At 45.5% G+C, this 15,693-nt stretch overlaps 1 protein-coding gene across 1 annotated transcript in view; it reads right to left on the reverse strand.

Annotated features, from left to right (window-relative positions):
* Window positions 1-3,057: 3,057 nt before the first annotated feature.
* LOC139661330 (arf-GAP with GTPase, ANK repeat and PH domain-containing protein 1-like) overlaps window positions 3,058-15,693 on the reverse strand; it is a 62,111-nt gene continuing 49,475 nt past the window's right edge. The window contains 4 exon segments of the mRNA XM_071539770.1: window positions 3,058-3,302; window positions 3,809-3,899; window positions 5,980-6,134; window positions 12,752-12,829. Coding sequence (XP_071395871.1) covers window positions 3,058-3,302; window positions 3,809-3,899; window positions 5,980-6,134; window positions 12,752-12,829 — 569 coding nt within the window.

Consider the following 15,693-nt stretch of genomic DNA (forward strand, 5'->3'; position numbering starts at 1 on the left):
ATTTTGATTTAAGACGCTCAAACTGCAGTAAAATATGTTGTTTCCTTAAATTATGAAGACATAATCAAAATTGTAATTTCATCCGTATTTGCGTAGCTGTATTAGTCATTACATGTTAGCAGTCACATCTATATAAACCTCATGCTTTGGTGTTTGTTGTCGTCTCCCAGGCTGAAGTGTAAATTTAAGAGGAAGACTGAATGTAAGTGAATGCAGCCTCAGTGACAGCACACACAGAGTTTGTACATATCATTTCACACACTCACTAGCACTCCATAAAGCTGTCATAAAACCTCCACGCCTCCCTCTCAGCGTGTGTGTGTCAGAGAGAGAGGGAGAGAGAGAGAGAGAGAGAGAGGAAGTGTTTTGGATGGAAGAGAGAGGAAGAAACAAACATGGAGGGAAAGGGGGAGGAAGATAGGGAGAGAAACAGAAACAGAGGGAGAGAGAGAGGGGAAGATGGGGAGAGAGAAAGTGATCTGGATTAGGAGAGAGACAGAGTGAGAGAGAAAGAAAGAAAGAGCGAGAGAGGGAACGAAAGAGAGACAGGAGAAGAGACAAGGAGGCAGAAAGAGACTAGAAGAGTTAGATTGGGCAGAGAGAGAGAGAGAGAAAGTGATTTGGATGGTAGAGAGAGGGCGAGAGAAACAAAAAGATAGAGAGAAAGACAGGGAGACAGAGAGAAAAAGAGGGAGAGAGATAGAGGGAGTGATTTGGATGGGAGAGAGATACCGAGGGAGACAAGGAGGGAAAGAAAAAGAGGGAGAGAGAAGAGAGAAAGAGTTGGAAGGAGAAGAAAAAGACAAGACAAGAAAAAGAGGGAGAGAGTGAAAGAGAAGGAGCGCGAGACAGAGAGAGAGACATGGAGAGAGAAAAAAAGAAAAGGGAGAAGAGAGAAGGAAGGAAAGAAAAATGACAGAAGAAACATGAAGGCAGAGAAAGAGAGGGAGAGAGAGAGCGAGAAAGAAAGAGAGAGAAGGGAAGGGATTTATGGAGGGGAAACGGCAAAGAGCGAGCCACTTAAGGAATGGCCTGGTAAATACTATCGACAGGAGGGAGAGAGGGAGAGAGAGAGAGAGAGAGAGAGAGAGAGAGAGAGAGAGAGAGAGAGCGGTGGAGCGTCCCGGGTTAATTGAGATAATATTGACCTCCTCCTCTAATCTCTTTGTGGGGGGGAAACATGCTTCCCAAATACATAAATAAATAGGTACATGAGCAACAATAAATGCATTAGCCCACTGACGGAGGAGGGCTAATGGCACATCAATACGCAAAGATTTGTGTGTGTGTGTGTGTGTGTGGATTAATGTGCCTGTGTGTGTGTGTGTGTGGTGTGTTTTGTGTGTGTGCGTGCTCTGTTGTGTGTTTTTGTGCGAGTGTGTGCATGCATCTGTGCTTCCTGAGTGTGTATGCATGCTTCTGTGTGCGTGTGTGTGTGTGCGTGTATTAGTGTGTGTGCATGTGTTAGAGTGTGTGTGATAGTGTGTGTATGCAAGTGTGCGTTTGTGTGTATTTATTGTATGAATTTATAGTTTTTTGTATGTACATGGATGTTAATGTGTACACATGTTTGTGTATTTGTGTGTGTATGTGTAAGGGTGTTTGTGTAGTAGTGTATGTGTTTGTATGTGTATGTTTGTGTGTATATAAATGTGTGTGTGTGTTTAAAGAAGTATGTGTGTGTGTATGTTGACATGTGTGTATATGTATGTTAGAGTGCATGTGTGTATATATCTATATGTATGTTTGCATACATATGTTTCTGTGTTTAGATATATGTATGTGCGTATGTTTTGTGTGTATGTGTGTGTGCATGTGTTATGTGCTTCTATATGTGTGTGTGTGTGTGTGTGGTTATGTGCAGAGTAATTATAAGGTGCTTCTGTTGACTAATGAGCGTGGGGGGGGTGGATGGGAAGTCGATCTTTATGCGGACGGCAGTCAGCTCTAATTTGTTATGATGGCTGCTGGCTTCCCAGGGCTGCAGCGGCCGATAATTGCACGCCAACGCAAACACACACACATTAATACACACACACGCACACACACACACACACACACATTAACACACAAACACGCAGATACACAGCGATCAACACCAACATCACGCTAAAGTTCACCGATTTGTTACTATCCCCTGTAGTCTACAATGTAGCCCACTGTCCCTGGTCTAATTGCAAACACACACACACACACACACACACACACACACAGTGTTGCAACCATTTCTGTCAATATCCCCCCCAACAAATCCAGTGCAGATCCCTGGTGTGGACTCAGTTTACCTCCCAAACACTGAAACACTGAAACACTGAAACACTGCCCCCTATCTGCAGCTCTTGGCAGTGCAGAAATAAATAAGGAATTCTCTGAGGAAATCACACCGAAAGGGGAGAGAGAGATAGAGAGAGAGGGGGGACAGAGAGAGAGAGAGAGAGAGGGACAGAGAGAGAGAGAGAGGGACAGAGAGAGAGAAAGAGAGAGAGAGAGAGAGAGAGAGAGGAGGGAGAGACGAGGGGGACATAGAGAGAGAGAGAGAGACAGAGAGAAAGGGAAAGAGAAAGAGAGAGAGAGGAGGGAGAGAGGGGGGCAGAGAGAGAGACAGAGAGAGAGTGAGAGAGACAGAGAGAGAGAGTAGCAGAGACAAAATGAAGATAACCAACATCAGAACCTAAACACGACAGCAAACCACAAACAGTGGGCTACTACTACTACTGCTACTACAACTACTACTTCATATAGTGTATACTTCTACTGCCACTGCTTCTACTACTATTCTTACAACCACTATGACTGCTACCACAACTGCTACTACTACTAGTAGTACTACTACCACTACTACTACTACTACTACTACTTCTCTTACTCCCACTACCATTCAATTCAACTTTACTGCCATCCCACCTCAAACTGAAACAAAAAAAAAACCTTTTCTTGGATTCACCGCACAATCCAAACAACAGCAGAGCAAAAAACAAAACGGACGATCCAAGACAAAACACCGCAACGCCACATGATCAATACTCGTATCAGTAAAGCAGCAGCAGCGCTACTCCTCTAGTGAGACGGCGGGACGTACCGGCTGGCGTCCGGGGCGGGCTTGAGGCGTCCCTGGGCGTTGGCCTCCCACACGCCGTTGGCCAGCTCGTTGCCGATGGCCGACATGACCTTGATGAGCTCCAGCGGCCACTCGTCCAGGTCCAGGGAGCGCACCCTGGACAGGTGGGTGCCCAGGTTCCGGTGGATGCCCGAACACTCGATGCAGATCAGGGCTCCGAGGTTCAGGCTCGCCCAGTCCGGGTCTGGATGGGAGGGGAGAGAGAGATCATCTCTATAATACCGGTGTTTTTTTTTTTAAGTTAAAAATCGAATTGCATACCTTATGCTTTGCAAAATGATTAGGGGAAATGTAAACTAGACAGAGACAGAAGTAAAACTCTAAATGACACCGGTCTTCTCCTTTAACTTCATGTTGTAGAGCAGTGATTCTCAACCTTTTTCATATCAAGGACCCCTAGTTTAGTCCACATTAGGGCCACAGACCCCCTTTAGAATATTTTTACTGTTAGATATGATTTTGTCCAGAACTCCATGACTATCTGTATTGTAGGTAGAGAGATAACAGAGAAACTATGATCAAAACAGTCATTCTTCTACATTCTCTAACATCTTGTAAATGAAACGCTGAAGTTTAACAATTCATCAATTTGCTGGGGACCCCCTGGAACTCCCTCAAGGACCCCTGGTGGTCCCCGGACCCCATGTTGAGAACCACTGTTGTAGAGAGAGGCTGGGAGTTCATACTCACTCTGTGCTTCACAGTCCGCACAGCGACTGTTTCCCCGTATGCTTCTGACCGACTGCAGAGCCATGGCCTCCGTCTGGCTGGTCAGACGAGACTGGAGGAGGGGAGATACACACATTTATTCTTTATATACACACACATACACAACCTAACACACACCAACACACAGAGGTACACACTCACAACTCACGTGAAGAAATACACAGATGTGTCTCAGTTGTCCTCACCTGCTTATATGGACGCAGAAACAGACACATACCATCACACACACACACACACACACACACACACACACACACACACACACACTGACTCTCTTATACACACGCAGAAACAGATATACACACATACACAGAATCACACACAGGCAAGTGGAAACATACAAACTCATACACAGAAACACACACACACACACTAACTCACATAGAAAAGCGTACATGTAGAGACCCACACATAGAAGTACACACTCTCACACACATACATCCCAACACACACTCATGTAGAAACCCACGCACCTGCACAGAAACACACAGAGGCAGGCAGAAACACATACACACACACGCATAAACACACACACACACGCTCACACACAACCTAACTTGCATACAAAAGCACACATACAGTACATACACACAGAAACCCACATACACCCTCTGTCTCTCCCTCTCACACACACACTAACACACAAAAACATGCAGAAACGCACATACAGACACACAGAAACACACACAGACCCCGTCTCTCTCTCTCTCCCTCACACACACACACACACACACACACACACACACAGGCATACAGGTGTGCACAGACTCTGAACAGATGTGTGTATAACCAACATAGTGTTTCAGCCTAAACCCACGGATGTCAGGCTATGAAGGAATAACACAGCAAACAAATGGAATGGGGGGTGGGGAGGGGGGGTGTTGGGTGTGTGTATGTGTGTGTGTGTGTGTGTGGGGGGGGTAATAAAAGGCTATTCCAGAGTGCAATTGGTGAGAGCCTGGGGCATAAACACAGAAGGCCCACACTCAGAGCGGAGCTGCCTTCTGCATGCGCAGGTGGAAAATGGCAACGCTAAGGCTAGATTTGAGTTACAGTAATTGCCATTTTGTAATTACGCGAGTGTGTGTGTGTGTGTGTGTGATGTGTGATGTGTGTGTTGAAGCAGGTAAGGGTGAGTGAGAATAGGGTGTGTGCGTTTGAGAGTGAGATGATAATGTAATTTTAACATGTCAACCTAACATGTTGACTAGTACAACTGGTGTAATAAATAGCTTTTACCATATACACTGTGCAGCATTATATAATATTCAGCTGCAGTCAATTAAAATGCTTAAGATATGAGCGAGGATGCAATAGTGTGGTTGATGTGTTTGATGCCAATTTAGCCTCAGGAACTATATCACAAAGCTCAAGTCTTATTCCATGCATTTTCATCTGCATCAGAGCAACTATCTCCTCCTCCAGCCTACTGAATGTGACGCAGCATGTAAACACACAGTAATAGGATACTCATGTGTATATACAGTATGTAGAGAGATACATACAGCCTGCTGTCTGCTGTATGAGCTGCTGTCCCCTGGCACTAAACATGAGGTCCAGTTTACCATGTTTCCCAGTATGGACTTATGCCACCATGTCATTATATTACCAGGACAAACTCCTGTGGATGCGTTGCCAGGCTTCACATCAAGGCCTCATCATCATGTTAAAGTCCATGATTTTTTTTTTAATCACTTTCTATAACTAAGTCAGTGTACTTCCATGGTTTGTTAATGTTTTTGAGCTCAGAAAAGTTGTAAAGGGATGGACAGGCTGGTTTCCACTACAGTTAGGCTTGATGTGGAGGAAAAACAGCTGAAAACCACCAGTTAATGCAATAAACGTGTGAAATAAGTTATATAAAATACATGCTGGCATATTCCTGTGAAGTGACATATTTATAATTCCCTTATATTCCCTGAATTTCCCAGATAATTTTTCCAAATTTCTTGACTTTCCCTGTCTAGAATGCAACCTCAAAATTCCATAATAGTCTAGATACCACGATACTCATAAAGCTTGGCATTTTTTTTAACCTGCATGGAAAACCAGATGGGTGAGGTTTAGCGGATCAGGACAATTCAGATGGAGACAGGTAAAGTTCTGGTTCTGGTTCTGGTTCTGGTGTTTACCTTGTTCTTGCTGCTCTCACAGGACTGCAGGCTGGCCAGGATCTGGCTCTCGATGGCCTGCACCCAGGCGTCACGCTCCTCGTACGAAGTGGCTTCGAAATGCCACGTCTGTCCCGTCAGAGACACGATGGTGAACTCAAAGTTCTCCTCTTGCTCTGTTGGAGGGGAAAGAGAGAGAGAGAGAGATTTAGTAAGAGCACACATACTCAAAAAGTTAAGTCAACACACCTCCAGGCATTACAAAGACATCCGACACGCCGGAGTCACAAGATTTCGCGCTTTGCCACTTGCTTTATCGAACGTTTCACCTCAGCCATTTAGCTTAGCTTAGCATTTAGCTTAAAATCAGTGAGCAGGTAGGAGAGTTCAGTGTCTTGCTCAAGGACACTTCAACAGGACACTGGTGCAGAGATCAAACCTGTGACCTTTTGGTTATGGGGTGGTCGCTCTAACCGCTGGGCCACACATCAGTGTGAGCAGCAATGGGATATTCTCTCCTCTCCATGTGAACAACCAGGACTAGAGATGCGCTATTAATTGAAAACCAATCAAAATGGCAACACAGACTAGTGCAATTACTGAATCCAAATGAGAGGCGGTAATTTATTTTCAGAGGGAAAGGCATTTAACATGGCCTCATAAAAGATGTTTTCTGATGCTGTGTAGAATCACTGACCTACAAATTAAGTTGCACATGGGTTTAAAACTTTCATTATATTCAAACTGACCAAATGATAGCATTAGCATCTAATTTTCCCCACCCAAATTACTCTTTTTGCTGACAAAACTGCGCAGAAACAGCTCGATTCACATGTATTCCAGTTCGTATCGTGTTATTTGGCCAAAGAAAATTATTTTTTCATCAATATCACACAACCTTACCCAGGGACACCTGTTAGTTTGGGCTAGCCCCTGGTGACCTATGTGACCTCATCCAGCCCCGCCCCCTCAGGCCAGGATATCACCCAAATTACGGGGCCCTGCGGCCCCCCCAGGGCCCTGATCCGTCCTGCCCTCTCCTCTGCTGACATGTCAGTGGGAGAGGTCAGTCATTACAATCAGGGCCTGCTACAGGGGGACACATGGATCTATTACCCAGAACCCCCTCAGAGGTTAATGGCCCAATCAGGAGTCAATTAGGGCTGTGTGTGTGTGTGTGTGTGTGTGTGTCTGTATGCGAGCAAACACTCAAGTTCCTGGACTTTTGCCATAAACCAGTTCTAAGAAGTCTGAAAAAGTGCATGTGTCTGTGTGTGTCTGCATATTCACACATTAAAGTCTCTGAACTTTTGAAGTCATGCGGGTTCTCACAGGTCTGAAAATGTCCATGTGTGCGTTTGTTTGTGTGTGTTTGCATTTGCACACATTTAAGTCGCTGCACTTTTTCAGTCAAGCCAGTTCTCAGAGGTCTGAGGTGTGTGTGTGTGTGTGTGTGTGTGTGTGTGTGCACATGTTGGGTGAGTGTTAAGGGGGGCACATTTGGAAGCCGTTACCAACCAAAGATAGGATTGAAGTGGAGGTGAAGTGGGGGCATGGCTGCGAGCCGGTATCATCACCACACCAGATCAGACAACAACCAGCTTCTGTTTACAATTAGCCCCAATGAGGAGGGAAGGGATGAGGGGGGGGAGGGGGGGGTGAACCTACAGAGGTAATTACTTAATCAAAGGACGGCCTCCAGCACAGCCGATAATCCCCACGATTCCTCTGAGCTCCATGTGTCATGTTAGGGAATTTCTGCCGATGTGGACGTCAATGAAAGCATGTGAGGAGGGCATGGCTGCTGAGAAATGTAGTATTTGAGATGTGGAAATGCAGATGTTTCCCTTTGCCATAAAGAAAAAAAACTATACATGCACGCATACAAAAACCACAAGATCCACAAAGATCCGCGACACAACGGCGCAGGCAGAGAATAGCTCATCGTAAGGGTCGGTAATCATCCATGGCACTTTTCGGCAAGCGTTCCTGGAAGCAGCAGTTTCCTGACGTGCGCCGGGAGTGAAGCATTGAAAAGATGAGAGATTTAATCAGTCGGAGAACGGTCACGGCCGGCCCGGGAGGGAACGACCATTTGCTCTTCCTCAACTCCAGTCATTTGGCTAATTGGGACCGTCTCAGAGCACCGGAGCTGAAGTTCCCCTCTGGCTTCGCTCTGGATAATCAATGGCCTTGTCCGAGGAGAGGAAGGAGGGAAGGTAAGGATGGAAGGAAAGGCCCCGAGGCCAAATGACTGGGAGAGGCTGAGAAACCCTTCCACTTCCAGAATAAAGAGATTGAAAACACCTTTGCTGACCAAAGATTCCCTTTGCTGAAGACAATGCTGGATCATTTTCATCTCTTCGACGCTTTAGGCTGCTGATGGCTTGAGTCTGATTAGTTGATGTTAATTAAAACTGTGTTTACAAGGGACGGTTAACGGATCGAGATTAAACCAGACCTTCAATTTACATTTTAGGCACTTGACTGACATGCTTATCCAGACCAACTTGCACTGAGTGAACAGGAAAGGGGGTTCAGAGTTGCTCAATCTGTACCCATGTGCACTTTGACAGGACCCATGGGTGTAGATGGACATGCTGGCTCATGGCAGGATCAAACCTGTGACCTTCAGTTACAAACAACCTCTCTAACTGTGAATCCAACCTGCCACCGATGCCCAAATCTAAAAATTACAATCCGTGGAAGATTCAACAAGATTCATAAATGTTGCTTAACCTGGTTCAAGGAGAGCGGCTTAACAAGTGCTAGAAGAAACGGTGTCTTTACTAACATACAGTGAACCTGACTGAATAAGTTACAAAGTGCTTCAGATTAAAAAGCTTTGAAAAAGAGTCTGAGAGCCTGGGAAAAATTTTCTCGCTTGACCAGAGATATACAGTGGAAGCATTTTTCTATCCTGCATTAGTACTGCTGTCAATTCTTCCTTTATTATTGTTACACAAGCAGAACCAAATTCATACATTTTCACACAAACTCTGTTTCTTTACAAACTAGGAATTACTATTTCAACTTCCAACGGCTCAAGAGAGAGCAAAACTTTCCAGTCTTGCTTGTGGATGGAGCAGCAGCTCAGCAGGCTTGCAGTATAAAGTGGCACTCAAGCAACAGCTACACCTGTGGCTTTGCTTGTTCATCATGGCATCTGATTGTTTCCTTTTGATGTTGTCAGAAGGTCGTTGCGCATCATACCGCGAGTCCCAGATGCCTAAGATGTTGACCTCAAATTAACCCTCTCCAGATCAAAGTATGAACGGAGCACCTGCTGCTGTTAGTAGAAGTTCTGGACGGGAGTCAGATTTCTTTGCCCTTAGCAAGATCTTCTTTCAACCAATTACTGACTCAGACTAAGTGATATTTACTCTATGGGAACAATATTTCCGTTGGTTTGAGTGCCAGTCCTGTGTAGAGCATGACACTAACACTGCCAGGGTCAGGGGTTCGATACTACAGAGGCCGCCCATGCCAAACATTTGTGAACTGATTATACTGGAAGACTCTGTGGATAAAGGTATGACATACATTAAGCAGAAAATGAATTATTATTTGTGTGTGTGTGTGTATTTGGAAGCTCCTGGGACCGCGCTGGGTGTCTGTTCGTTCTACACTAAGGCCCACCCATCAAGCGCTGGCTGAGCCCTGTGGGGTCAAGAGCAATGCTCCCATCATAATTAAATTCCCATGATTCTCTGTTTTCGGGGGAGGGGGTTGGCTGTTTGACAATTATGGAAACCAACAATCCAGAAAGGCACTGCCTCTCCGCGGCGTAAATTAAATGCCGTTTCTAGATTTAAATGCTGCTGCCCCCCTCCCTGCCACACACACACACACACGTGCTGACCCAGCGCACTGCGTCCTCTAATGAATTCCAAAATAAAAATGAGGGGGGCATTAGGCTGTGCAATTGACTCGCCCCCCAATCACAAGTACCACTCCCACAAACCAATTTTCCTCTGCAAACCCCCTGCCTGAGAGGGCTGATGTGGGGACAGAGCCTCCACTTCACAGCAGAGGGACAGTCAGCAGCTGCCTTCACTGGCTTAGTGACAAAAAGTGACACTGCTACACATATATTTGGACTAGAACCGCATGATTACAGCTAAAACGACAATCCTGAAAATTTGGCTAGATGTGATCATGATTATTCATCATGAATTGTTGATTTGAGGGACACAATTATTTGCTGCACTTTTAGCATTTTATATCAACATTTTGACTTTTTTCAAATACAGCGGGCGTTCTAAATCAAATGAAATATTTCAGTATTGACGATATAGCAACATTCTACAATTATTAACTGAAGAAACTAAAATTGTGATATAAAATTCTACACCACTGATTCTGCAGTCTTTATTTGAATATATTTTTTAAATGTTTCAACTACTAATATTGTGCTTAATTTGTTTTACAGGACGTGAAAAGTCTCTAATGTGGTCTCTAACCATTGTTTCTATTAATGCACTGAGCTTTCTGTTATATCATCTGCCTTTATGAAAAGCCTCAGCAGGGGTTTTGGATAACTCAAAGGCTCTGCATGCTGTTTCTTGAACTACTGTGTTGTCCCGGTCTCCAAGCCACAACAGTATCGACTCCTCAGTGTCTTTAAAGATGAACTCTACTGTGAGTTTGTTGATGCCAGTAGATATTATGGCCCAAATCAGGCCCTGACCAACTGTATGTCTCCTATGCACAGACAGACTTCACCTGCACGGCCTCTTCTGTGTATGCGTATAGATACAAACACATGCACGGGAGTACAAACACACACACACACACACACACACACACAGTCACCCCCGCCACTATTGGTAATTACTGCCACCGCTCTCGGCTACTGTGGGCGACATTCACAGAGAGAGAGGTGGCGCCGAGGCAATTTGTGAACTCTGACACTCGCAACCTTTAGCAGCAAAAACAGTACATACCAAATATACAGCATTTACAAGCGCGAGGGAGGGGTGTTGGCGTGGCGTGGGGGGGGTGAGGACATGCATACGAGCCTATCAGCCTGGGTCTGGGGTGTCGAGTCGGCCCAGCGGGGTGGTGTGCGTTTGTGTGTGTGAGTGTGTGTGTGGTGGCGGGGGGGGGGCGAGCAGGACTCTGACGGTGCAATGAGAGGGGAGGCGTGAGGGAGACAAAAGGGGGCCTCGGGAAACACAAATTAAAAGCCTTAAATGTCACCGCACACAGTATTGCTTTGCGATACAGGTCATTACTCCCCATATTATTCGCACCCTTTTACAACATTAATAACCTGGAAAATATTGCAGCGGATTGTTCCGAAGTCTCTCAAAAGAAATATGTAGTTCTATTTTTTGAACATGTATATAGTAACAGAGGGAGAAACCGTGAAGTGTCGGGGATGTGAGGCAGTAGAAGACTGATTTGAGAATGATTTAACTTGTTTTGTTGCTCTTCATTTTTGATGCTTTCATGCAGATTAAGGGAGAAATCAACACCTAAGAACCAGTAGGTATTAAATCAAACAGCGTGGTAGAAAATTAAAACAAGACGCCGGACAAAAGCTGGTAAAGTTTGGCTGTGGCTGGTAAGCCACTCCAAGCCACCGTGGCAGCCATCAAATCTGGTAATTTTCTATTCTAAAAGGCATTTGTCTGGTAAAATAGTGAAAGTGTCTGATGGATTTAGGAATCCACTCACCACTACGGCTGGTGGATGAAAGAAGAAGAGGAACAGCACACCTGTCACAGCAGAACAACATCCAACACACACTCAACGTCACGTTTAACACCATCTGTACAGTGCATGCTTCCAGGGCACATCTCTTCCTCAGGTGGGTGTGTTTGTTTAGTCTCATCCTCATGGGTGAGGAAGGTGGGGCAGAAGGAGGGAGGGACAGACGCACTGACAGACGGACAGGTCGGGTGGGACAGATTGACATAAGGGGCAAAGCATCTCTGTGGAGAGATGGCCAGAGAGCTCAGAGATGGAAATGGATGTTTTTCCCCACTGCACAAATATACCAGACCATACACTCACTGGCACAGCACCGCATGTTTCTCCATTACGGTAAATGTTTGGTGTAATTTAGGTAGGCCAGAAGCATGCTGGTAAGGCACCCAAACATATTTGGTCTGGCCAAATTTCAAAGGCTGGCAGGGATGTTGTCATTACACTGGTAGCATTCAAGCAACATACACAACTGCTCAGTAATCCAATGGAAAACCAAAGTACACTGATGCTGAACCATAGTAGGTCCAGTAAGGATACAGCATGGTGCTGGCACTATACCATAGCCATAGAAAGCCTAGTATGGGTACAACACAGTAATAATACTGTTCCATAGCCACAGAAGCCCCAATATGGTTACAGCACAGCACTAATACTGTATCATAGCCCAGTGTTTCTCAACCTAGTCTTCAAGTACCCCTCATTATGTAAGATTTACCTCCAGCTCTACTCTGGTCTGCAAGAGTAGAGTTGGAGCTAACACTTGAAGGACAGGGGGTCCTTGAGGACTAGGTTGAGAAGCACTGCCATAGCCATATAAGGCCAAGTTTTGTTTTGGGTAAAACACATTACTAATACTGTTCTATAGCCTTAGAAGGCATAGTATGGTACACAGTACTAATACTGGCCCTGTATGGGTACAGCAAGGTGTATGTGCAGTTGAAAAGCTCTTAGGTCAGGAGGGTGGGTGGGGGTAAGGGTGCCATCCCTGCAGGATGGGCGGTGGGGGGTGGGGTGGGGCGGCCCATGGTCCATCTCCCTGAGGTCTGTCCGTCATGGGCCTGCCACAGGAGCTCTTTACCTTCCGAGTTGTGCAGACTGTTGCTGTACATGTTGCGCAGACTACCAACGTGACTAAGTTTCCACGCTTTACGTTTGGCTGCATCCCCCGACGGCAGGAAAAGAGAAAGAGAGAGGGACAGAGACAGATAAAGAGACAGAATGAAGGAGGAGAAGGAACAGGGGAAGACAGAGGAGAGCAGAGGAGTGAGACGACATGAACAGGAGAAAACGGGAGAGACAAGGAAACAGAGAAGAAGGTAAGAGACAGGCGTCAAAAAGCAGCAGCGTGGAGGAAGCTTCAGAGAGGGGGCGGGGCCTGGCCGAGGAGTGGGAGGGGCTAATGTGAACAGCACCATGAGGGGATCAAAAGACGTTAATGAAACAAAACAAATGGAGCCAAAACAGAGCCAGCAAAAACTCTATGAACATTCTTGAATGTTCTTCACATTCTTGTACTACATCACACACAAAACATGTAAGGTAAACTTTTGCTCTATACTTACATGTTAGTTTTCCTGGTTAAATTGTATTTTCAGATGAGTCTTAGTTTTACTCTGCTTGGCATACCAGACGGGTGGGGTTTACAACATACGGCAATGTAATAAGTACCAGAAAGTTTGGACAATCATAAGAAAGTAGTCATCACTTTTACAGTTGACCCCTTAGCTATGTATTGTTCTAATGCAGTAGACCCCACCCAACTGGTACAACAAGGAGGTAAAAACAAATACTAAGAAATATTTAACAAATACTATTTAACCTCTGTCTGTTCTTAATGATCTTGATATAAATCGTAAGTGTGCTTGTGGATAAACTGAGGCTAAACAACACTACAGGAGTCTAAACCTCTTCGCCAAGCAATGGCATGAAAAATACAAGCAGCACAGCAAATCGAACACCGAAAACATCGATGATCTGGCATTGTAAATCAATCCAGATGAATCCACAATTAGACAGGCAGACAAAAATTCAAATACGCAAAAGGTAAGATGAGGATAAGGGATTGGCATGCGGAACAGAAAACACAGAGTCACATTTCCTAGTTAGAAATGCAACCTACAACCTTAAAATCTCTAAAAACTTCACATAAATCTGAAAATGAAAATGCTGGACAGAGAATGTATTCATCTGAGTGGACGATTGCTCCCACACCTCCCCACTCTAAACCACAGCTTCTTTCCCCAGGTGGTCAGACTGCGAGAGCCGTGACCTCTCCTCCTTTTAATGCGCTACACCGTGCGCTCCTTTAAACAGCGAACCTCTTGATAATATTTACTCCCCCCGGGGCTAGTGCGAGCATTTGCCACACGGCCAACATTTGCAGAGAACGGAATGAACGTCGTCGGGGTGTAAGAGGAGCGGTCGGAACGTACGCCGCCGCTTTAAATGTTAGTCTGCTTGTACCAGCCTCCGCCTCCGACAGCCGTTTCCCACGAGAGGCGAGAGATAAGCGAGGATTTACCCGTTTAAATGAGTTACAAATATCGGGCCGGCCGCTCTGTGAGGCTGTGCCGAGATCTAAGGTTATTTTGACCCAACTGCACAATATAAAGCCAAAACAGAATCACTTTAAAAAGGTCACAAGTTGGATCCCTGCAAAAGCTAATGTGTCGATCAGCTGCAATGCGTCCTGTGGAAGTGTCAAGCAAGACCCTGAACCCTCTATCTGCTCACTTACTGTATCTTAGCTAAATCCCTAACATGTAAATATACAGTAATTTGCCTTGGCAGCAAAATTGTATATCTAAATTAAGTGTCTTGCATGTCTCTGAAGCTTCAATGGCTTCAAATTATCTCAAATAAATGATGTAATTGTTAAGCAGTCTGGTAATAGTGTTTTGGAGGTGTAAACAAAGCCAAAGTGCAAGACAGCCACAAACAACAACCAGACACTATTACAGTAGGTTACAATTATCTACTTTTTGGAGTATGCTTGTCACTTTCACAAATGTATAGGCTTTTGTTCTATTAGAAAGTCTTAGCCTAGGTGGATAGAGTTCAACAAATACACCAGAAAACTAGAAGGGCACTCGGAGAGCGGAGAGCGCAGACCTCAACCAAGGTTCGTGCTATTATTGCTTGGTCGTGAGTCAGATCCGGATCCGCTCCAAAATTTAATGGGTTCTTCCTTGGCCCATGCTACACCCTTCCACAAAGTTTCATGAAAATCGGGCCAGTAGTTTTTCCATAATCCTGCTAACAGACAAACAAACAAACGGCACCGAAAACATAACCTCCTTGTTGGAGGTAACAACCAATATCAACTTTATTTCTCATTATTTCAATGCACTATATGAGGATGAACGTGAGCATCAAGAATCAAACTTTGGCGGTTTGTGAACTCGGACGCTTCCATCGGATGCAACGCAACATAAACAACGTCAATGCAACACCAAGGCAAAGACCGATGGAATGGGAACACCGATGCAACAATAAACGAATGCAACGCCAACTCAACTTCGGCAGTGAAACAGCTTTCACTGATTTCCAAGGAAGCATTCCCTCCATGGCTGATGGGCTGCAGTGGAGCTTGTGGGTTTGGACCTCCGACTCATCCTGATACTTGGTGGACCACCTGGAATCTTCCTCCACAGTAGACCTCTTTGTCTCCCACCTGCTTGACCCCCACTGACCCAAATTGACCCCCCGATGGCGAGCGGAGCCCATCTTCCTGATTACCCCCCCCCCCCCCGACTTTAAAAGGAATCTGTCCGTACAATAAGCCAGTCATGGGCGCCACGCACGCGGCGCTGCAGGTGCGGCGTGGGGCTGATGGGTAATAGACGAGTATCTGTGGGGTCTTTTCACCATCGCCGGACGAATTATGGAATAAGTAGCGCTCTTCGACTGTGACACCCTCTGTGCCATCCGAGAGGGCAATTAATGCGGTGGGTAGATTCGGTGTCTGTTACACACACACACACACACGCATACACACACTCACTCACACACACACACTCT

Source organism: Centroberyx affinis, unplaced genomic scaffold (genome assembly GCF_046629955.1).
Source record: "Centroberyx affinis isolate AG114_WGS23_722 - 3 ecotype Tasmania unplaced genomic scaffold, CSIRO-AGI_Caff_v1 ptg003516l_1, whole genome shotgun sequence".
Taxonomy (NCBI): Eukaryota; Metazoa; Chordata; class Actinopteri; order Beryciformes; family Berycidae; genus Centroberyx; species Centroberyx affinis.